Source organism: Cetorhinus maximus, chromosome 11, assembly GCF_964194155.1.
Source record: "Cetorhinus maximus chromosome 11, sCetMax3.hap1.1, whole genome shotgun sequence".
Lineage (NCBI taxonomy): Eukaryota > Metazoa > Chordata > Chondrichthyes > Lamniformes > Cetorhinidae > Cetorhinus > Cetorhinus maximus.
In genome coordinates, this window is record NC_135889.1 from 11,029,469 (window position 1) to 11,052,172 (window position 22,704).

A 22,704-nucleotide genomic window follows, 5' to 3' on the forward strand; every position below is an offset into this window, starting at 1 on the left:
TACACTTGCACAAACTGCCTTGAAAGTCACAGCTCTGGGCAGGAACGTGAGCTCCCAACCAAGGTTTCTGATAGAGGAGGCCGTCAAACAAAACTCTTAATGAAGACATTAAAAGATAGTAAAGCCAGTTCAAAGTATAAATGTAAATGTATCATGCAATTATTTGATCTTTAAAAATTTTATTTGAAACCATATTTTAGATATTAAAAAATTAATAGAAAAAGAGGCACATGCAAAGTTAAGAAAGCATTTTCACAGATTTGTTGGGAATAAATTTCACCACATTTTACTCCAGTAAAGAGCCAGCATAGACAATGGGAGAAAAGGCCTGTAAACAGCTTTAGCATGTTGCGTTGTTATTGATGTTATTGTTCCAAGAAAGTGTCAAGTATGATTTTCTCCAATAACTCTGCAAAAAACGTAACATCAATCTTGAAACCTATATTACTGCATGTCTATAAAATATTCATAGCACTCTCTCCTAGTTACAGCATTTAAAATTAGCTTTCTCTATATTTTTAAAATTCCAATGCTGTGAAAGCTCAATTAATCCTCCCGCTACCAGATAGACAAAAAAAAATGTTGTAATATTTCCAAGATGGCTCCTGGATTCTCTCATTTCTATGCTGAACTGAAAGTGATGGGTTCAATTTTCAGGGTGTTTAAGAAGTAATATGTAATAGAATCATAGAATAATATTGCACAGGAACTCTGTTGGTGTGTGTGTATGTGTTTGGTGTGGGGTGAGGGGCACAAATAGACTTAAAGAAAATTGTTAATAAGCCAGGAAGTCAGAGATTATGAGGGATGAGTAAAAGCTGGTTCAAAGTGAGAGACTTTGAAGAGGTTAATTTCTAGAAAAGTAGAAATCTTTAGGGAGGGAGTTATAGAAAATTGGAGTAAGATGACAAAAGGCTCTTCTGACAGTCGTGCAGCAAAGGGAAGAACAGAATGAAAGGAACACAGCATTTGGATGTGGATGTAGGACTGGAGCAATGCTATGGGGCGTTTTACAGACAAGTAGTATTTTGAATTTCATGAGCTCAGGGACAGAGAAACATAGGAATAGGAATCATTTATTCAGGCTCTTGAGCCTGTTCCATTCAATTAGACTGTGGCTTACCTATTACTCAACTCCATTTACTCACCCTGGTTCTATAACCCTAAATACCTTTGCCCAACAAAAATCTATCAATCTCAGAGAGACTGTGTAGATCAGCAAGTCGGAGTAATTTGAAAATGGGAATTAATGTCGGCAGGATAAGTGAGCAGAATTTAGGATGATTTGGATTTTGTTCAAGGTGGAGGATGGATGACCAGCAACAAGTGCCAGACTATTTGAGTCTGGAGGTGACAATGCCATATGTATAAGGGTTTCAGTGGCAGAGGTGCGGAAGTAAGGGCTAGGACAAGAATTGTTACGGAGATTGAAGTAAGCAGCCTTAATGATGGAATGCAGGGCTTAAAGTTCAGTTCAGGTTCAAACCTGGCAACATAATTGTGAATGGCAGGGATAGAGTTAGTGGCAGAGTGGAATTTATAATGGCATCCACAGGCATTGGCTTCAGCCTTTCTGCTGTTTAGCTGTAAGAAGTTTTGGCACATGTGTTAATATGTCAATCACCTTGTTAAAACCAATTTGCTAGTTAAACAGGTGTTGGGCATTAATTATCCCATCTAAATAGAATAAAAAAGTACAGCTGAAACAGTGTGTGTGGAAGCTACTAGCACTGAGGAGTTGTCTTGAAAATAAACCAGCTTTAACCAAAAGACCAGCTGGATTGATTCTTCCACCACAACCTCTTATTGTGACTAACATGGTAGCAGAGGGTGAACTTTAAGCTTTGCTGATTGATTGCTGTATATGAAGATTTCTGTCTCAGTCCTCTGAGGGAAAAGAAGTGTACTGTTGCTAACAATTTAAGTTACGGAATAGCAGAAGGATGGTGCAAAATCGCAAGCTTTGACTATCCACCAATTTTTTCTGACTCTGAACTTTATCAGCAATGGAAGGCTGAAGTTGAAATGTGGACCCGGGTTACTTCTATACCCCGGAAGAAGTAAGGTATGGCTTTGGCATTATCATTACCAGCCAAAAGAAAGGTAAGGAATGAAGTATTTTCAGAGTGGAAAGTGGATGATTTGGATCATGAAGAGGGATTAAACCGTCTGATATCCTTTTTGTAGGACTTATCCAAAAATTGAGAGTTATTGGAAGCGTATGAAGCTTGGACAATCTTTGATAGGTTTAGGAAATCAGATGATTAGTCCATGGAAGAATATATATCATGGATTTTAATAAATGGTACAGGAGACTACAGAGATTTGAACCTGAAATTCCAGAATCGGTATTGGCATTTAAAATTACTGGACTGTGCTCGCATTTCCCATGTTGATAGTCTTTTAGTACTAACAGGAGTTCAGTTCCGGGGGAAAGAATCTCTCTTAGATCAAAGGACTGCTGCCCTAAAAAATTTCTGGGGAAACAGTCATTCCCTGCCACTTTTTTAGCAAAATGTGAACAACTATGCTGTAAAACAAAGGGTAGAGGATTGAATGGTGACCTAATTTCCCGGTCGACCAAATATTAGACGAAGATTCCAATACAAAGATGGGGTTAATGACAAAAGGTCTGAAAATGGTTGTAACCCTAGCCAATTTGAGAGTCGGGACAAAAGGCGTGTCTGGGATGGTAACCGCAGACGTTTAAACCCAAAAAATGCACAAGGAATGGTTAATCGATGTTTTTGGTGTGATTCCCAGTACCATTATGCAATGAACTGCCCACAGTGAAGGAATCGTGTTTTTGAAGTGACCCATGAGACGGATTCATCCGAAACTGAAAATGATGATGGTGACTGCCATAATGGAATTGTATTGATCAGTGTTTGAATCCGGTGATGAGTATCTTGATGGTAGATTCCTTCAACTGTGTAGCTCTGGACAGTGGTTGCACTTCTACGGTGTGCGGCATGGACTGGCTGGACTGCTATCTGGAGTCTCTTGATGAGGCAGACCGGCGGAAGGTCAAGGGGTATGAAAGCTCTATCTGCTTCAGGTTCGGGGATGACAATACATTAACATCCTCCAAACAGGTGGTCCTCCCTTGTAAGATAGCAGGGATCAATCTGTTTATCAGTACTGATGTGGTTTATAACGAGATACCGCTATTGTTGAGTCGATCTGCGATGAAAACGGCTCAGGTGACGCTAGATATGAAGATTGATAGAGCAGTCGTGTTTGGAAAAAATGCAGATCGACATTTTACTCAGTGGCAAGCAGTAATGGCCTGACCAAGGAGGCCAGAGGTTTCTCATCAAAAAGTTCATAAAGTTTTGTTAACTGCTGAGAATGAGAATTTGGTGGACAAAAAGATGATCATTTGGAAATTACATAGACAGTTTGCACATCCGGCACCACAAACTGAAGACTCTACTTCGAGATGCGGGAGTGGTCGATAAAGGATACGATTATCTTATTGAACAAATCACTGCTCAGTGTGAAATTTGCCTTAAATATTGCAAGACAGCACCGCGACCTGTTGTGAGCTTGCCAATAGCCAAGGAGTTTAATGACGCAGTGGCAATAGGCTTGAAAGTTTGGGACAAGAATTAAGGGTATTTTTTTTTAACCACACTTTATAGATATGTCAACCAGATTTAGTCTATCCACTGTGATACATAGTAAAGATAGAAGGACCATTGTCCATAAGGTCATGGAGAAATGGGTAGGAACAGGATTAGGAACACCAACGAAGTTCCTCACAGATAATGGTGGGGAATTCGCCAATGAGGAATTTCGAGATATGTGCGAAAATTTAAACATCGTAGTTACGCACAATGCAGCTGAGAGCCTGTTTAGTAATGGTCTTTGTAAAAGAAACCATGAGGTAATAGATGACATGTTACATAAAATATTAGCTGATCAACCGGATTGTAAATTGCAAACAGCGCTAGCATGGGCGGTGCACACAAAGAACTTTCTGCAAATGGTTGGGGGGTACAGTCCCTTTCAGCTGGTGTACGGAGTTAATCCAAAGTTATCTTCAGCTTTGTCAGATGCTCTCCCTGCTCTAGAAGGGACTAGCATTAGCTCCACTTTTTTTCTGCTCATCTGAACGCTTTGCATGCGGACAGAAAAACTTTCATTAAAGCTGAGGTTTCGGAGAAAATTCGGCGGACCCTATGGCACCGCATAAGACCATCAGGAATACAGGTTAGACAAGGAGACACCGTGTATTATAAAAGGGAAGGCCAAAAAGAGTGGAAAGAATCTGGCAAGGTTATAGGGAGTGATGGGAAAGTAGTAATTGGGCAACACGGCAATCAAACTGTTAGGGTGCATTCTTCACTGTTAATTGGTACTGACTGTACCTTTACAGGTTCTGAACAGGACATAGAACGCGAGGGGACACCATGCACTTCACATACACACACATACACTGCGTAGTTATGAGCAAATGACAGCAGATACAGGATTGACTGACTATGAACAAAGTAATACTGAGGTACAGGATAATGCTATTCAGGCAATACCCAAAGTAGGAACGAAAGTAACATGCATGCCAGAAGGGACCAGTGTGTGGACGGATGCCATTGTCATAGGGAGAACAGGTAAGACCACTGGTAAATACAAACATTGGCTCAATGTGCAGGATGAAGGACATGAGACAAGACCTATCAATTGGTAAACCGAGGTAAAGATGTGGAAGCCCAGAAAGCGCAGTATGAGTTCTGACAGTGGACCAGAAATTGGTCGTGACCAGAGGAAAAAAATCACGGATGTTCTGTTCGCATGGGAGGACGATCATATAGTGGCAGTCTAGAAAGGGAGAGGAATGAGAGTAGAGGCCGTAGCTTAACAAGGAGGACTAGAGGGCAATCTCAATAGAGGTAGAGTCCTTATGACCGAGAGATTCTAGTAGCTGCTAATAAATTGGAAAGTAAGCTGAAAGGAAGCCAAACAGAAAGATTCAGAAAGTTGGAAGGAATTTGGGGTATATTCTGAAATACCTGACAGAGGGCAGCCAGCTTTATCTCACAGGTGGATCTGTACAGAAAAGGTACTCCCAGATGGCACATATAAGGCCAAAGCGAGATTAGTAGCCCGAGGTTTTGAAGAGAGACTACGAGATCACAATGTCAGAATGGACTGCGGGGAAAGTGAGTTTGAAGATTTTTTTTTAAGCTATTTTAGCATCCTATTCCTGGGAGTGCAAAGCGATTGATATAAAGACTGTTTTTACAGGGGGAGAAGTTTCAAAGGGAAGTTTTTTTTGAAACAACCCAAAGAAGCTGGGGATGTAGAAGGAAAGCTATGGAAATTGAATAAGTGTGTTTATGGGTTGAATGATGCATCAAAAGTATGGTATTTTTCCATGAGGTCTGTCCTGTTGAAAACAGGTTGCATTCAGTTAAAGGCAGACCCTGCGATGTTCTACTGGTACCATAAGGAGAAACTAGCTGGAACCTTTATCATGCAGTTGATAATTTCCTGTGGGGGGGGGGGACCTGTAGAATTTGAACAATAGGTAATCGAAAAGATAAATTCCAGGTCGGAAGTCAGGCTTCTGGGGCCTTTAAATACATAGGTGTAGACATTAATCAAAGCAAGTTAGGAGTGACATTGAATCAACAATCTTATCTAGAATATGTTAATTATATCCCAATAACCCATGGTAGACCCTCACAAAGAGAATCCTGCTACCAAGGAAGAAATGGAACAGTTGAGAAGTTTGATTGGGCAGTTGAACTGGTTATGCACTCAGACTAGGCCTGACGCTAGTTATGATGCGTTGGAGCTGAGTACCATGATGAAACATGCTACAGTTGAGCAAGTTCTGAGAGCAAATAAAACACTTTATATAAATAAATAAATAATTGAATTCTGAGAGATGTGTGCTCAAGTTTCCAGCCTTGGGTGATCCAGAAGATATGAGGTTGGTCATTTTTAGTGATGCTTCACATACCAATCTTCCAGATGGGTCCTCTAGCACACCAGGGTTCATCATATTCTTGGTGGGAAAGGATGATAAATGTTAAAAGCTACTGCGGATGCTGGAAATCCAAAACAAAAACAGAATTACCTGGAAAAACTCAGCAGGTCTGGCAGCATCGGCGGAGAAGAAATCTGTTAACGTTTCGAGCCTTCATGGCCCTCGGAAGAACTGAAGCATAGTTAGAAGAAGGGAGAAATATAAATTGGTTTAAGGTGAGGGGAGAGACATTGAGGGTGTGGTGATTGTGGAGATGAGCAGATAATCAAAAGATGTCACAGACAAAAGGGTCAAAGAGGTGTTTTGTCTGAGAAAAGTGCTAATTAAGAATTGAGGACAGGATATTCAAAGTACAGCTCTAGTGGGGGTGGGGTGGAAAGGCTAACAAGGTTTTAGTTTTAGATTTAAAAATAATGGAAATAGGTGGGGAAGGAAGAATCTATATAAATTATTGAAAAAAAAAAGCGGGTGGGGGGGGAAAAGAAACGGGGTGGGGATGGGGGGAGGGGGAGTTTAAGATCTAAAGTTGTTGAATTCAATATTCAGCCCGGAAGGCTGTAAAGTGCCTAGTCAGAAGATGAGGTGCTGTTGCTCCAGTTTGCGTTGGGCTTCACTGGAACAATGCAGCAAGCCAAGGACAGACATGTGGGCAAGAGAACAGGGTGGAGTGTTAAAATGGCAAGCGACAGGGAGGTTTGGGTCTTTCTTGCGGACAGACCGCAGGTGTTCCGCAAAACGGTCGCCCAGTTTGCGTTTGGTCTCTCCAATGTAGAGGAGACCGCATTGGGAGCAACGAATGCAGTAGACTAAGTTAGGGGAAATGCAAGTGAAATGCTGCTTCACTTGAAAGGAATGTTTGGGCCCTTGGACGGTGAGGAGAGAGGAAGTGAAGGGGCAGGTGTTGCATCTTCTGCGTGGGCATGGGGAGGTGCCATAAGTGGGGGTTGAGGAGTAGGGGGTGATGGAGGAGTGGACCAAGGTGTCCCGGAGGGAACGATCCCTACGGAATGCCGTCGGGGGGGTGAAGGGAAGATGTGTTTGGTGGTGGCATCATGCTGGAGTTGGCGGAAATGGCGGAGGATGATCCTTTGAATGCGGAGGCTGGTGATGTATAAGTGAGGACAAGGGGGACCCTATCATGTTTCTGGGAAGGAGGAGAAGGCGTGAGGGAGGATGCGCGGGATATGGGCCGGACACGGTTGAGGGCCCTGTCAACGACCGTGGATGGAAAACCTCGGTTAAGGAAGAAGGAGGACATGTCAGAGGAGCTGTTTTTGAAGGTAGCGTCATCAGAACAGATGCGACGGAGGCGAAGGAACTGAGAGAATGGGATGGAGTCTTTACAAGAAGCGGGGTGTGAGGAGCTGTAGTCGAGGTAGCTGTGGGAGTCGGTAGGCTTGTAATGGATATTGGTGGACAGTCTATCATCAGAAATTGAGACAGAGAGGTCAAGGAAGGGAAGAGAAGTGTCAGAGATGGACCATGTGAAGATGATGGAGGGGTGGAGATCGGAAGCAAAATTAATAAATTTTTCCAGGTCCCGACGAGAGCATGAAGCAGCACCGAAGTAATCATCGATGTACCGGAGAAAGAGTTGTGGGAGGGGGCCGGAGTAGGACTGGAACAAGGAATGTTCCACATACCCCATAAAGAGACAGGCATAGCTGGGGCCCATGCGGGTACCCATAAATGTTGCCTACTGGCTTGGGAGGCCAAGAAAATAAAAAGGGTAATGAAAAGCACCTTAGCTGCTGAAACATTAGCCTTGGTAGAAGCATTAGATATGGGAGTTTACTTATCCAATATATTGACAGAAATATTATACAAGGGGCAATGTGGGAAAAGTTTGCCCATAGAATGTTATGTTGATGACTGGTCTCCTTGATACAACGTTCATTCCATGAAGTGTCACCCAAAAAAAGGCTACAAATAGACCTAGCCAGCATAAAAGAGATGTTAGAGAAAAGAGATCTCTAAGATAAAATGGGTTGACACAAGTCACCAACTATCAGACTGTTTACTAAAAGAAGTGCCTGCTCTAAGAAATTATTAAATGTGTTGGAATATAGCAATCACCTTGTTAAAACCAATTGCTAGTTAAACAGGTGATGGGCATTAATTATCCCATCTAAATAGAATAAAAAGGTACTGCTGGAACACTGTGTGAAAGCTACTAGGAAGTTAGTAACACTGAGGAGTTGTCTTGAAAATAAACCAGCTTTAACCAAAAGACCAGCATGGATTAATTCTTCCACCGCAACCTCTTATTGTGACTAACACATGCAGGATTTCAACTCAGACAGTGTTGACAGAATTGAAACACTCAAGGAAGCAAGACAAGCATTTGAGGGAGAAGGAAATAGATGGTCATGATGATGGATTTAGGTGAGAAAAGACAGAAGGAGGCTCAAATGGAGCATAAACACCATGGATTAGTTGGGCTGAATGGCCTGTTTCTGAGCTGTATATCCTATGCAAGCAAGAGAAATGATGGAAAGGTAGAGCTGTGTATAAAAGAATGAGGTAAAACGTTGGCTTTTGTCCCAATAACTGCCGACGAGCACTTAGAGCTTCTGTTGTGCAGCAGGCCTGACTTCATTGCAATGCTAAGAACATATAGGAAATAGGAGCAGGAATAGGCCATTCAGCCCCTCAAGCCTGCTCCACCACATTCAATAAGATCATGGCTGATCTAATTGTGGCCTTAATTCCACTTTCCTGCCTGCCCCGCATAACCTTTGACTCCTTTGCATGATGCATTTACATTTATACACTGAACTGGCTTTACTATCTTTTAATATCCTCATTAAGAGTTTTGTTTGATGGCCTCCTTCTCTATTAGAAACCTTGGTTTGGAGTTCACATTCCTGTCCAGAGCTGTGATTCTGAAGGCAGTTTGTGCATGTGTAATGTATCCAATTTCCTAGGGTGCGTTTAGCTGAACCGCAGGAATATTTTCCTTGAATATATCAATGACAGTCTCTACTGTTCTCTGGAGCAGAGAATTTCAAAAATTAACAATCCTCAGAAGAAATTCCTCCTCATCTCAATCTTAAATGGAAGACCCCCTATATCTAAACTGTGCCCTCTAATTCTAGATTCCCTCATGAGGGGAAATATTCTCAGCATCTAGCCTGCCCAATCCTCTCAAAATCTGTGTATAAGATCACCTCTCATTCTTCTAAACTCTAACGAGTATAGGGCCAACCTGCTCAACCTTTCCTCATAAGTCAACCCCTTCATCCCAGGAATCAACCTTGTGAACCATCTTTGAACTGCCTCCTTAAATAAAGAAACCAAAACAATATGTAGTACTCCAGGTGTAAACTCCCCAACGCCCTGTACAATTGTAACAAGACTTGTCTACTTTTATACTCCATTCCTCTTGCAAAAAAGGCCAACATTCTATTTGCCTTCCTAATTACAGGGATGAGAGTAGCCGAAGATAAAAAGGTCTGAAAATATTCTGTAACAGGAATCATGTAATTCTAGCACTTTTTTAATGATTTGCAGTGAAATGCAAATGCACCTAAATTACTTGAAATGAGTGGAATTATTAAGAGCTCAAGTGAGTAGAAACATTAGTTTTCCCTTTGTTTACCTTTTATTATCATTAAGACTGTGGACCAATGCATTTGGTCCACAGCTCACCACCACCTTCTCATGAGTAATAAAATGCTGGCCTAGCCAGCGACGCTCACATCCCATGAATGAATAAAAAAATTACATCAAATCACCAAAGTGATTTCAGCAGTGAGTGCATATAATACAGGATGAAGTCTGCAATAAATTGTAAATATTTTGCTTAATTCATTTGTGAAAGTGTTCTGATTAATATTTTGTTTGTAGTATTTATGGAAAAGTTCTGAATTATAATAGTATTTGAATTGTTTGCAGGTATGAGGGAGCTAAAGGGTTAATGATTTTTTTAAAAATGTGCACTTTCCACAGGAAGTTGCTGCCAGCTGGTGTGGCGCAAAACAAAGACCCTGGCGTCACATGATCAGCAAATGGTGCAAAAAGATCGCCAGTGAGTTTGGAGTTAGTTGGCCAGGCCACGCGTAGTCAAGAGGTCAGGTAGCCAGACCACACATAGGCAGGAGGCTAAGTGCACTTAAGGGGGGATATAAAAGTAGAGACCTTGAGCACCTTGGCACACAGGAGGAGGAGCCAGTGAAGACATCAGAGAGACAACATCAGAGAAAACCGAAGGCAACACCATGTGTCCAGGCAACTTCAAAAAGTAAAGATTGAAGTCTATTATCACTTATTGTTGAGTTTTTTTTCAATAATTATAAATTCTGTTAACTTTTGCACCCAAATCATTGTCTGTTGATTTTTGTCTTGTTCCAAAAATTCAGTAAGGTCAGGGGACCTTACAAGTCCACTATGTACATGAGAAGTGAAGCAAAGGACTACAGCAGTGCATCTCAAACTATTTACCAATGTGGTCCCATTTTAATTCACTACCACCTTCTCAAAGGCAATTCAGGATGTGCAACAAATGTTGGCCTTGCCAGCAACACCCACATCGCATGAATGAATATTTTTTTTAAAATCTCAAAATTAATGTGACCCCAGTTGCTGGCAAAAAGTCAGCAAAAAAGCATAGCATCATTCAGTATATAATTAAAGTTTGCATATTATATAATCAACATATAATATAAATATGACTTTTTTAATAAAAGTATTATTTTATGTATTCGTGTAAGCTGCAGCCAAGTTTTCCATATTCCTGGTGACCAGTTAAGCCCCTCTATCCCACCACACATTGTAATCAGCCCCTCTCCCCGCACCACATACACCTTCCCAAACCCAGCCCCCGCACTCACTAGCAAGCCTCTTCTCAAAACCCCTCCCCGCACTTACTCAGCTGCCCCTCCTCCTGACCCCCTCCTTCCCACCTCACTCACTCAGCACCCTCTCTGCCCAAATGCCCCTCCCCCCCACTCAAGCTGTCCTAGAGCACCACAGGCTCCTTGGACAGGCCATCATAACTGACATTTGGCAATACATATTCTTGAAAATCCATAGACTTTTGAGCCTAGCACATGCTGAGGTGTGAGATATTTCTCCACTTTTTGGTAATATTTTCCAATGGCTATTGTTGTTTGCTGCTGTAATTCAACAAGCAGAGGACAGAGTGACGATGTTCAGAAAATTGGTGCCGATTCACTACAACCAGCCGAGACTCCGCAGCTCCTTCCTCCAATCCGCTGTTCTTCCCACCTGCTGAATCCTGCCTTCGGCCAGCAGGAGAGCACGCCCTCCCAATGGGATGAGTGGCTTCAGCCAGTTCTGGGCTGATGGGAGGTTGAGTGGCTGCTCCCCCAGGCCTTCTCCTGGCCTCAGTATTGGTGGGGATTTTCCGGACTTTGAGACTCTCTCCTCCTGGCTTTGGTCACACTGGAGGCAGCAACAGCCGAGGGGAGACGGAGGTCAGAGAAAAAAAATTTAAAAAGGCTGAATTCCATTATCCAGAAGTCGGAATTCCATCAAATGGCAGAAATTTATCCTCCCTATAATGGCTCGCTGTACCTGAATATTAACATTTTGAGATTCGTGTATGAGGACACCCAGATCCCTCTGTGCTGCACATTCTGCCGTATCGCTCCATTTAAATAACATTCTGCCCACCAAAATGGACAACCTCACATGGAAAATTTTTACTTCAACATTCACTGTGATTTTTCTCTCCAGCATTCTACTAGAGTTTAATGCTCAATATAAGAGTCAGTGCTACCCTGCTAGATCAGTCAGACGGAATAATGCTTGCAGCAACTTTATCCCAATTATGACAAAATTGCAGATGCAGCTCAATGCTGAAATGCATTCCTATGTTACTTGTAAATCATTGTTTGCAGATATGAGATGGCTTAAACATTCCAAGTGAGGTTTCAATAGTTAAAATGAGCAATTTTAGCAGATTTATGGCACAGAATAGCTTTGTCATGGAGCACTATTGATCATCTACCAGATAGCTTATAGTGTACCATAAGTTTTTTTTTAAATGTAACACATCATTGTTCATAAAAACATGTGCCAAGTTCATATTTTATGAAAACAGTTCAGCACTCCACTTTGCAATGGAAAATGGACCAAAACCAAGGTGCACATTATAGATGATAAAAATCTACATATACACAGAGGAAAGCATGCTTTATATATGACTATGTCATATGGTAGAAAAATAACTAAATTGGTGGCAAACTGGTACTAAGTTGCAAATAAAGTTAAATTTTGCCTCTTTCAGTGTCAATACAGGGCTGAATGATTGTGACTGACACAAAGCTGTACCTCAAGGAAAATTCCCCATTTTCTAAGAAGGGGACTGGGGATGCACACTACCAGTGCTGAGGTGGAGGGGGGTGGTAGTCCATCAGATCACAGTTCTAGTAGAGGATGTGTGATAAGGGCATCCGCCTCCCTTTTCAAATTTAAGAACATGAATGAATGACCTATGTTTCCAGTAGTTTCAAATTTACTCCTGCATTTGCACTTTCTCATGCCTTTTCACCATCTCGCTTAGCTATTTATGGGCCTTTATGTGGTCAGTGTCTATTCAACATGCTAACTGTTCTGGGAAAGGAGTCAGTTTTTCTAACATATTTAGGGCATAATTTCAAAGTTTGCAGATGATACAAAACTCAAATGTAGTAAACAATAAGGGAGATAGTAACAAGCTACAGAGGACAAAGATAGACTGGTGAAAATGGCAGGCACATAGCAGATAAAATTTAAATATAGAGATGTTTGAAGTTATCCACTTCTTTGAAAGAATGACAAGAGGCAATATGAACTAAATGATACAATTTTAAAAGGGGATGCAGGAGAAGTGAAAAGAAAAATGAATTGCATTTATATTGCGTTTTTTTACAACCACAGGATGTCTCAAAGTGATTTACAGCCAATGAAGGACTTTTGAATTGTATTCACTGTCCTAATGTAGGAAATGCAGCAGCCAATATGCACGTAGCAAACTCCAGCAAACAGCAATGTGATCATTGTAGATTGAAGGGTTAACATCAGAAGCACCTGATGCTGATGTAATGATGTAATAACACATGACTAAGTAAGAGATCTGGAGGGAGAAGTTCCAACCTCGTACAGAGTTCTTAGAATGTATACAGAAGCTGTAAATAAAGGAGTAACAAATTACAGTCTCAAGCAGCTCACTGTGGGAGAATAGACAGGCCCCAAACACACGAATACGACAGGCCCACGAACACACAATGAAACATGGTGACGTGATAGTGGACAGCAAGCAAAAGATCCAGAAAAAGCTTCAAGAAGCAGCTAAAGACCTGGCAAATTTAGGGAACCTTGATAGAGGTTGAAAAGAATGAATTCAAGATACCAAAAAATTGGAGCATCATGGGTACAGCAGAGGTACACAGACTAGAGTCCAGACAGCAGTGAGCACAGACCAGAATCAACAAGCAACACCAGTGGAACAGCAACAAGTCCAGGGCCTGTTACAAGCATGGAATCCACACTATCACTCTCAGAACCATTCCGGAGCGCTGAAGGCTTGCAACAGGCTCAGCACTGGGACAGCTGGAGAAAGAAGTTTACAGACATAGAACTGCTTCTGGTTTGCGCATAAAATATCAAAAGGATCAGATCGATACATTACTCTATGCAGTTGGACCTATTGCTGATGTCATAGCGGGGCAGGGAATCGATGAGACTTCAACTTCTTATGAAGAAGTCCTGCAAGCATTTGATTCATATTTCAACGTTCGGAGAAGTTTAACAAGAGAAAACAAGGACCAGTAGAAAGCACTGATTTGTTCATCAACGATCTGTACAGGTTGGCAAGGAATTGCAATTACAGAATCTTAAGGGATGAATTGATTTGTGAACAAATAGCAGTTGGGGTCGTAGATGAAGCACTCTCAGATCTCTCATAGACAAGAGAGGGAACCCTAGTCAAGGTGGTACAAACTGCAAGGCAAACTGAGCTCAAAAAACAAAATCGGGCATTTGTTCGCGGAGAAGATGAAGAAAAGATCAAGTGAGATCAGTTTGTAGGCTATTAGTGGGAAAGCGCGCCAAAGCCTGTCAAAACAGGGTAAAATGCGCCAACTGTCATCTTGAAGTGTACTCAGGGTAGCAAGAACAAACTGCACAAGAGAGAAGAATGTCCAGCAGGGGGCACAGAGAGCCACAACTGTAGAAAAATATGCCATTTTAAAACTGTCACTTGAGATTGCTGACAACCTATAATAGGAGGGAAAAATATTAAAGCCAAACCACATACAAAAAGTGGAAGAACTACAGAAAAAGGTAATTGTTTCCTAGGGGAAGTAAATGAAACAGAAAATAAATATTAGAGTATTAAACTTGAAGTGAATGGACACCCCAGCGTCTAAATTATGACAGGGGCAGGAGTTTCTGTCCTATTTGGCAAAAATGGCTCAAGCAGATTACATTACAACCCTCATCTATCAAGTTACAGGGTCCAAGTCCATTGGAAGTCAAAGGCCAACTCATGGCAAAGTTGAAGTATAAAGAAAGTGAAATCACTGAACCTCTCTATATCATCCAGAATCAAGAACGTTCTTTACTAAGCAGATCAGGAAGGCTTAAAATTGAAGCTAATCTATAAAGTACATGAAGTTGCTGATGAGCATTACAGCAATATGTTCTGGAATGGATTTCCAAGATTATTTACAGGCCTGGGAAAATTAAAGACTTGAGTACCATATTACCCTACAAGCTGATGTTAAACCTCTTCACACCGAAGAAAGTCCCTCACTCACTCTTAGGCAGGGTCAAGGATGAAATTGAGAACATGCTACGTTAAGGGATTCACTCACCAGTAAACATGCCAACAAAATGGTGTTCAGGAATGGGCAAAGTCCCAAAGCCAATCGGTTCTATACGAGTTTGCATGGATTTAACTCAGCTATACAAATCAGTGGCACTTGAGAACCACCCAATGGCCTCAGTGGATGAGAGTCTTGCCAAACTAGCCAAGAGTAGCCCATTCACTAGATAGAAACAGCGGATTTTGACAGTTGCCTCTGGACAAAGAATCCAGACTGCCGACCACTTTTATAACGTCATTCAGTCGTTATTGCTTTAACAGATTACCATTTGGAATAGCATCCACTTCAGAAATTTGCCTGATACCCTAGAAGGCATGGAAGCAGTTAAATGCCATATGGACGACACACTTGTACATAGCTCCACAAAAGAAGAGCACGACTGCAGAGTTACAGCAGTCCGGAGTGTCTTACAGGATGCAGGTCTAACACTGAATGAGAAATTAGTGTTTGCCAAACCTACGATCAAATTTCTAGGTCACATCATACAAGCCACGGGAATAACAGTCAATCTACAAAAACAAAGGTAATCAGAGAGTTTCCACAACACAGGAACATTACAGAGCTTCAAAGATTCCTCAGGATGGTCAATCAAGTAGATAAGTTCCTACCAAGTTTGGCAGAGGTCAATGAGTTTCTGAGGCAGCTGTTGCAACAGGGTCAACAGTGGTATTGGAATGTGAACCAACAAAATGCTTTCGAGAAAATCAAACATCTTTTAATATCCTCTGAAACTTTTGCCAATTATGACCCAAGACTACTGGCCATAGCAACAGCAGCAGATTCATCATCTACAGGTCTGAGGGCAGTATTATTTCAAATGCAGAGATGGTAAATGTAGACCAGTTTACTACGCCTCAAGGTCACTCACAGAAACAGAAAAAAGGTATGCCACAGTTCAAAAGGGTGCACTGGCAGCCACATGGGTATGCAAAAAATTCTCAGGTTACATTGATAACCTCTTGGTATTGAAAATTTCTTAGTATTCAATGAAAGAATAGTCATTCTGAGAGCACTTTGGCTTGATATTCTTCAAAGAATTCACCAAGGTCACTTAGGAATAGCAAAATGTTGTACAAGAGCCCAGCAATCAATCTGGTGACCAGGCATTACTTGTTTTATAGAAGAAATGATTTCATGTGCCTCGAACAGCTAAGTGCTAAAAGAACTATCACCATTTACTTTTCCATCAAGGCCATGGGAATGCCTGTGAATGGATTTATTTGATTTTAATGTAAGGATATTCTTTATTGTCATTGATTACTACTCAAGGTGGATTGAAGTGAATAGATGGCACAGCATCACGGCAGAAGCAGTCATTCAATCACTGAAGAGAATTTATGCAACACATGACATCCCAGACATTGTAGTGTCAGCACGGCAATGGTCTGCAATTTGCTAATGAATTATTCCAAAATTTAGCAAAGGAATACTGATTTATTCATGTAACCAGTTCACCTCATTATCCTCAAGCAAATGGAGCAGCTGATAGAGGTGTACGAACCATCAAGGATTTGCTGAAGAAGAATGAAGACCTTAATCTAACACTTCTGAGTTATTGAACCTCACCACTACAAAATGGTTTCTCACCATTAGAGTTGTTAATGGGAAGGAGCTTGAGAACGCAACTTCCAACTCAGCAACAGAAAATAGAACCCAATATCACTTCGAGCAACCATGAGAGGGTAAAACAACATGAGGAAGAACAGAGAAACAAACAGGCTCGTAATTTTTGCGCAGAGTATGAGACTTATCAGTGCTGAAGCCTGGGGAGAGAGTATGGGCAGGAGACTAACAGAGAGAAGGCACCATAATCGAAGTGCTCCACAACTGAGATCATACAGGATTGAGACAGACCAGGGAATTATAAAGAGAAACCGTAGTGACTTAATATCCTTGGAAAGAAAGTCAATAGGAACATGGGCTTATAATTCGGATCTTGATGGAGATGAAGAAGGAGAAACAAGAGAAAGCTTTACAGCCACCCAGGTGAAGGACATTCATACTGACAGAAGGGAATGCAGAGTGTCTTTGACCTCAGAAAGAGGTCAGAACAAGATCAGGGAGATTGGTCAAGGCACCTGCGAGATCAGTCCTGTGAAGTCGGAGGCTTTGGAGGGAGATGTAGGAGGATGTATATAATTGGGATGAAGACTTGAGGGTAGATGCAGAGTAAAGGGTTAACATCAGAAGTACATGATGCTGATGTAATGATGATGCCATAACACATGACTGAGTAACAGAGATCTGGGGGAAGAGAAGTTCCAACCTCGTGCAGAGTTTTTAGAATGCTTTTAGAAGCTGAAAATAAAGAGTAATGGTTTTAACAAACTACAGTCTTAAGCAGCTTACTTTAGGAGAATAGACAAGCCCCAAAGAACCCCATCCAGACCTGGAACACATGACAAAACAATAATGACCAGATAATCTATTTTTTGTGATGTTGATTGAGGGATAAATGTTGACCTGATATCGGGGTTAACTCCCCTGCACCTCATTTAAATAGTGCCATGGGATCTCTTATAGCCACCTAGACAAGCAGGTGGGATCTCGGTTTAACATCTCATCTGAAAGACGGCAGCCTCAGCCATGCAGTACTCCCTCAGTCCTGAACTGGAGTGTCAGCCTTGATTTTTGTGCCCAAGCCTTGGAGTAAGATTTGAACCCAGAATCATGTGACTCAGATGCGACAGTGTTACCAACTGAGCCACGGTTGAGACCCGAGTGCGTATGTACACAAATCTTTGCAGGTAGCAGGGCAAGTTGAAAAAGCAGTAGGATTCATTGCTTTATCAATGGAAGTATAAATCTGGTTAGACCTCCACTGAAGTAGTGTGTTCAATTCTGGGCACCATACTTTAGAAGGATGTAAAGTTCTTAGAGAGGGCGCAGAAGAGATTTTATTGGGAATGGTACTAGTGTTGAGGGACTTCAGTAATGTGGAGAGACTGGAGAAGCTGGGGAAGTTCTTACAGCAGAGAAGACCAAGAGTGATAAAATATAGGATTCAAAAACATTAACAGTTTTATACCTGTCTTTCACTAATATTGCCGCACTCCTTACAAACAATCTTGTTAACGACTATTCCGTGGTACAGTCTGTTAATGAGGTCATGTCCAGAGGTTCCGACTAAAGAACTTTCAAGTGCACTGAAGAGAATTCGGTTTAATTCTTGTACATCATGCTGACTGGTCTCCTGTAAAATAATTTTGACTAATTCAATTACACATTCCACCAATCCTCAAAATCTATCAATGAAAGACAGTTTGAAGGGCTTTCAGATAAAACATCATACCATCAAGATGGCGGCAAAGCACATGCCATTGATCAATTCCATGAAATTATAGCTCACAACTTCTTCAGAGATCTCAGTCCATTATTTCAACTCATATCCTCCAATTCTAGTCTTCTATGCATCCTCACCTCCCTCTGCTCCACCACTTCAGCGCCCCTGAAATTCTCCTGATTTTGCAAGCAACCTGAAAATCTAGCTATTCAGCCATGCTTTCAGTCATCTCTCCTAACTTGTATTACTGTTCAGTTCCTGCTCAGTATGTCTGAAGGGACTTCACAAATGTCAGAATTGCCTTATAAATTGCATGGATGGCCCCTTGGTCAGTAAATGCTCTACAATACCAATTATGTACACAAAATCTTTGAGAGCATCTGTCACATTCCAGGGATCACACTTCAAGTTTTAGAAAGAAAAAGGCATCCGGTTTTTGTCTGACGTAGAGCCAGAAATTTGCAAGCCCCTGATGATGTGCAAACTTTCCCCAAAGTGCAATTAAATCTAGGGACTAGATTACTTCCTCAGGAAGTATTCGGGCAGTGACTTCAAAGGGACAAGTCAGGTTTGCAATTAAACGTCATAACCATGTTCCAGACCGTAGACTCCACAGTTGATGAGCTAGTGAAGCAAAATATTTTTGAAGCCAGGATCACACATACCCTGGTACCTGGCCCAAGAAGCAAGAAAGAGGGGAGATCAGGTCACCTCCCTTCCTCTTGGTCAGGCAGATCTAAGGTAGTGAAAATAAAATTAATTTAGAATATAATAATGCTGCCTGGAGGAATTTTGTCCAAACCTCTACTGTATTGATAAAATGGAAAACATTAGGAGCAAAAGAATGATTGCAAATCTTAAGAGAGGAGGGTGGGCAGGGGTTGAGGAGACATAGGAACAGGAGTTGACACTGAATGGAGACTGCATTATTTCCCAAGGAAGCGGGAGATCAGGGTGATCAGTGGAGCATTTCCTAGCAGCTGAATACCAGGATGGGGGAATATAGCAACAAGATTCACCCACCACCACCTCCTCCCACCCCCGAGCCTATTCTGCTATTTAATTAGATCACAGCAATTCTGTATCTTAACGTAATTTACCCGTCTTGCTTTTGCAATCCTTAACACCCTCACAAAAATTCATCAATCTGAGCTTTAAAATTTTCAACTGACCGCCAGCCTCAACAGTTTTCTGGAGAGAATTCCAGTTTTCCACTACCCTTTATGTGAAGAACGGGAGAAGAGAACAAAATATAAACCATGCAATTTTTCTCCATTTAAACAACACATAACAGAGATGAGAGTTGACTTTGCTTCACTAAACCATATAAAAACACAATAATTAAAGAGATAAATAAATAATCAGCATTATACAACACACCTCATTACTTGTCCAGCCAAAGCTATCAGTTAGGTCAGATGTAGATGCTGCCAGCTGGTCTGCAAGCAATAACTGTGCAAAAAGCCTCTGCAGCTCTAGAGGGATGACTCGAACCTAGAAGAGTGATAATACAATTACTGTACTCAATCATTACATCCCGGCATACTCTAGTAATCCAAATCATTTTTCAACTCTGCCCCAGTACAAAGCAATGACGTGAGTAGACGCAACATAACACCGACACAAAGCATCACCTCCACTGAAACCACACAAGTGCTTTGTAACAGCAACTGCTGACGTCATGCTGTGTTTTATAGTTATGAGAACATTTTTGGACATTGTAGGGTACAAAGAAATATAGTGAGGGAGAAAATATTAAAGTGTTTAGAAACCTTGAAAGTGGATAAATCACTAAGCCTGGATGAAATATAACCCAGGCTGCTAAGGGAAGAAACAGTAGAGGCTCTGACCATCATGTTTCAATCTTGCTAACATTCTACCATTGTTTAAAAAAGGAGGAAAAGATAGTCTGTTTAATTACAGGCCAGTCAGCCTAACCTTGGTGGTGGGCAAATTATTAGAAAACATTCTGAGATGGTAAAAGTATAATTTAGAGAGGCACAAGTTAATCAAGGACAGTCAGCATGGATTTGTTAAGGGAAGGTTGTTTCTGACTATGTAGACTGAATTTTTTAAGGACGAAACAAGGAGGGCTTTTGAGAGTAGCATGTTTGATGTAGTCTACATGGGTTTTAGCAAGGCTTTTACCAATGTCTCTCACACGGGCTGGTCAGAAAATTAAAAGCTCATGAGATCCAAGGGCAAGTCTGATCTAAAATTGGCTCAGTGCCAGAATGCAAAAGGTTATGGTCAACAGGTAATGCTGGAAAAGCTTAGCAGGTCTAACAGCATCTGTGGAGAGAAAAACAGAGTTAACGTTTTGAGTCCGTCAGTCATACAGACTCGAAACGTTAACTCTTTTTCTCTCCATAGATGCTGTTAGACCCACTGAGTTTTTCCAGCATTTTCTGTTTTTGTTTTAGATTTCCAGCATCTGCAGTATTTTGCCTTTATCTATGGTCAACAGGTGTTTGTGTGACAGGATGGTTGTTTCCAAAGGGGTGCTGCAGGGTTTAGTCACAGGCCTCTTACTGTTTGCAGTGTACATCAAAGCAGGAGGCATGATTAAGAAGTTTGCAGTTGATACAAAAATTGCCTGAGCGATTGACAGTGAGGACGAAAGTTGTAGGCTGCAGGGAGCTATCAAAGGACTGGTCAAATGGGCAGAAAAGTGGCGAATGGAATTCAATTCGCACACGTATGAGATAATGCATTTGAGGAGGTCAAACACGCCAAAGGAATACACAATAAATGGTAGGATTCTAAGAGGTTTGGAAGAACTGAGAGATATTGGAGTGTATATCTACAGATCCCTGAAGGTTGCAGGACAGGTAGATAAAGTCGTCAGGAAGGTATTAGGGATACTTTCCTTTATTGGCGAAAGTCTAGAGGTTATGCTAGAACTGTACAACACCAGTTAGACCTCAGGTACAGTACTGCATACAGTTCTATTCATCACATTACAGGAGGAATGTGATCACAATAGAGGGTACCGGAAAGATTTACAAGGATGTTGCCAAGAATGGAGAATTTTATCTATGAGGAAAGATTGGATTGGTTGAGTATGTTTTCTTTGGAACAGAGTGGGGTGAGGGGTGATTTAATTGAGGTGTATAAAATAAGGAGGATCCTAAATATAGTGAATAGGAAGGACCCCTTTCCGTTAACAGAGAGGTCAATAACCTGGGCAGTGGATTTAAAGTAACTGTTAGGAGAGTTCAGAAGTAGGTTTTTCACCTAGAGGATGCTGGGAGTTTGGAACTCTGTCTGAAAGTATGGTAAAGGGAGAACATATCACTATATTTAAAAAATGTTTGGACATTCACTTGAGGTGCCATAACCTACAGGGCTACAAAATGAAGAACTTGAGGGTGAGATAAGACTAGAATACGCTTTTTTGGCTTGCATGGGCAGGATGGGCTGCCATATATCAGTGCCATAAATATTTCTATGTTTCGATATACTACTTGGACACACAATTACCTGCAGAATAATTGTCTAATGACACTACTAAATTCTGCAGTAAACTTCACTATTATTCACTACACCTGTTTTTATTTCCGATTTCCAGCATCCATAGTATTTTGCTTTTGGCCACCTCTGGTTAATCATTTACTTTTCTGACCATATATGAGAAAGTTATGGTGAAGGATGATAATAAAGGGATGTGAGCAGGATTGTTACAAGCGTCAAGAGACACCAATGAGTACTCACACCTGGAATCAGCTACCAATTTGAACTAGAACCACTGACATCAAAAGAATCAAAAACAAAAATAGCTGGATAAACTCAGCAGGTCTGACAGCATCTGCGGAGAGGAACACAGTTAACGTTTCGAGTCCGAATGACTCTTCATCAGAACATCAAAAGAATGTCAGGAGTGAGACACATCACAAACTCTCTTTATTTTTAATTGTTAAATCAATCAATATGCTATATTGTAACACCAAAATTAATGAATATTTGCTCCAAAAGAGTGAGACTTGACAAGCCTGGCAGTGGCCCGGCTGGTTTAATGGAAAACCCTGGGGTATCACTTTCTACATTCTGGCAACTATTAAACAAGGAGTTAAAAAGTCCAAATTGGAGAAGAAACTCTTCCAGGAAATACATGGAGCCTTACTAGATCAAATCAATAACATCATCAGTGGACGAATGAAAGACTTGCACTTACATTACATCTTTAATTACCTCAGGATATATCCCAAAGCACATTACAACGAAAGAAGGGTTTTTGAAGTGCAGCCATTGTTGTAATATAGGAAGGTCCATTAATCATAGGTGACTAATATGTATTAGACAGTGAAAGTATGTACATTTAACAGCTTCAGGAGTTTAAATTTTAGAACATTATAAGATTATTGAGCTTTTTTTTGTGCTGAAAAATGTCATTAAAGGTCAAAGCACATTGCAGGGCCTGCACATGGCATCAGAACAGTGAAGACAGGTTCAGATTTTTTTTTATATTTGCTCACGGGATGTGGGCTCCACCCATTCCACTGAGTTTTTATTTATTCTGTAGCTAAATGTTTGCCTAAATATTATATGTGCCACGTGCTAGCTTGTACCCTGCAGTATCAGAAAGCGTCCAA

General features: G+C 41.2%; 1 protein-coding gene across 2 annotated transcripts in view; it reads right to left on the minus strand.

The window, feature by feature from the left end:
* The window catches only part of usp40 (ubiquitin specific peptidase 40), a 147,428-nt gene that overhangs the window by 95,360 nt on the left and 29,364 nt on the right, over positions 1-22,704 (minus strand). For both annotated transcript variants that reach the window (XM_078551524.1, XM_078551523.1), the window contains exons 4-5: positions 19,493-19,606; positions 17,858-18,022 (exon numbers count right to left, since the gene is read on the minus strand). In XM_078551524.1, the coding sequence (XP_078407650.1) occupies positions 17,858-18,022; positions 19,493-19,606 (279 nt within the window). The remainder of the gene's footprint in view (positions 1-17,857; positions 18,023-19,492; positions 19,607-22,704) is intronic.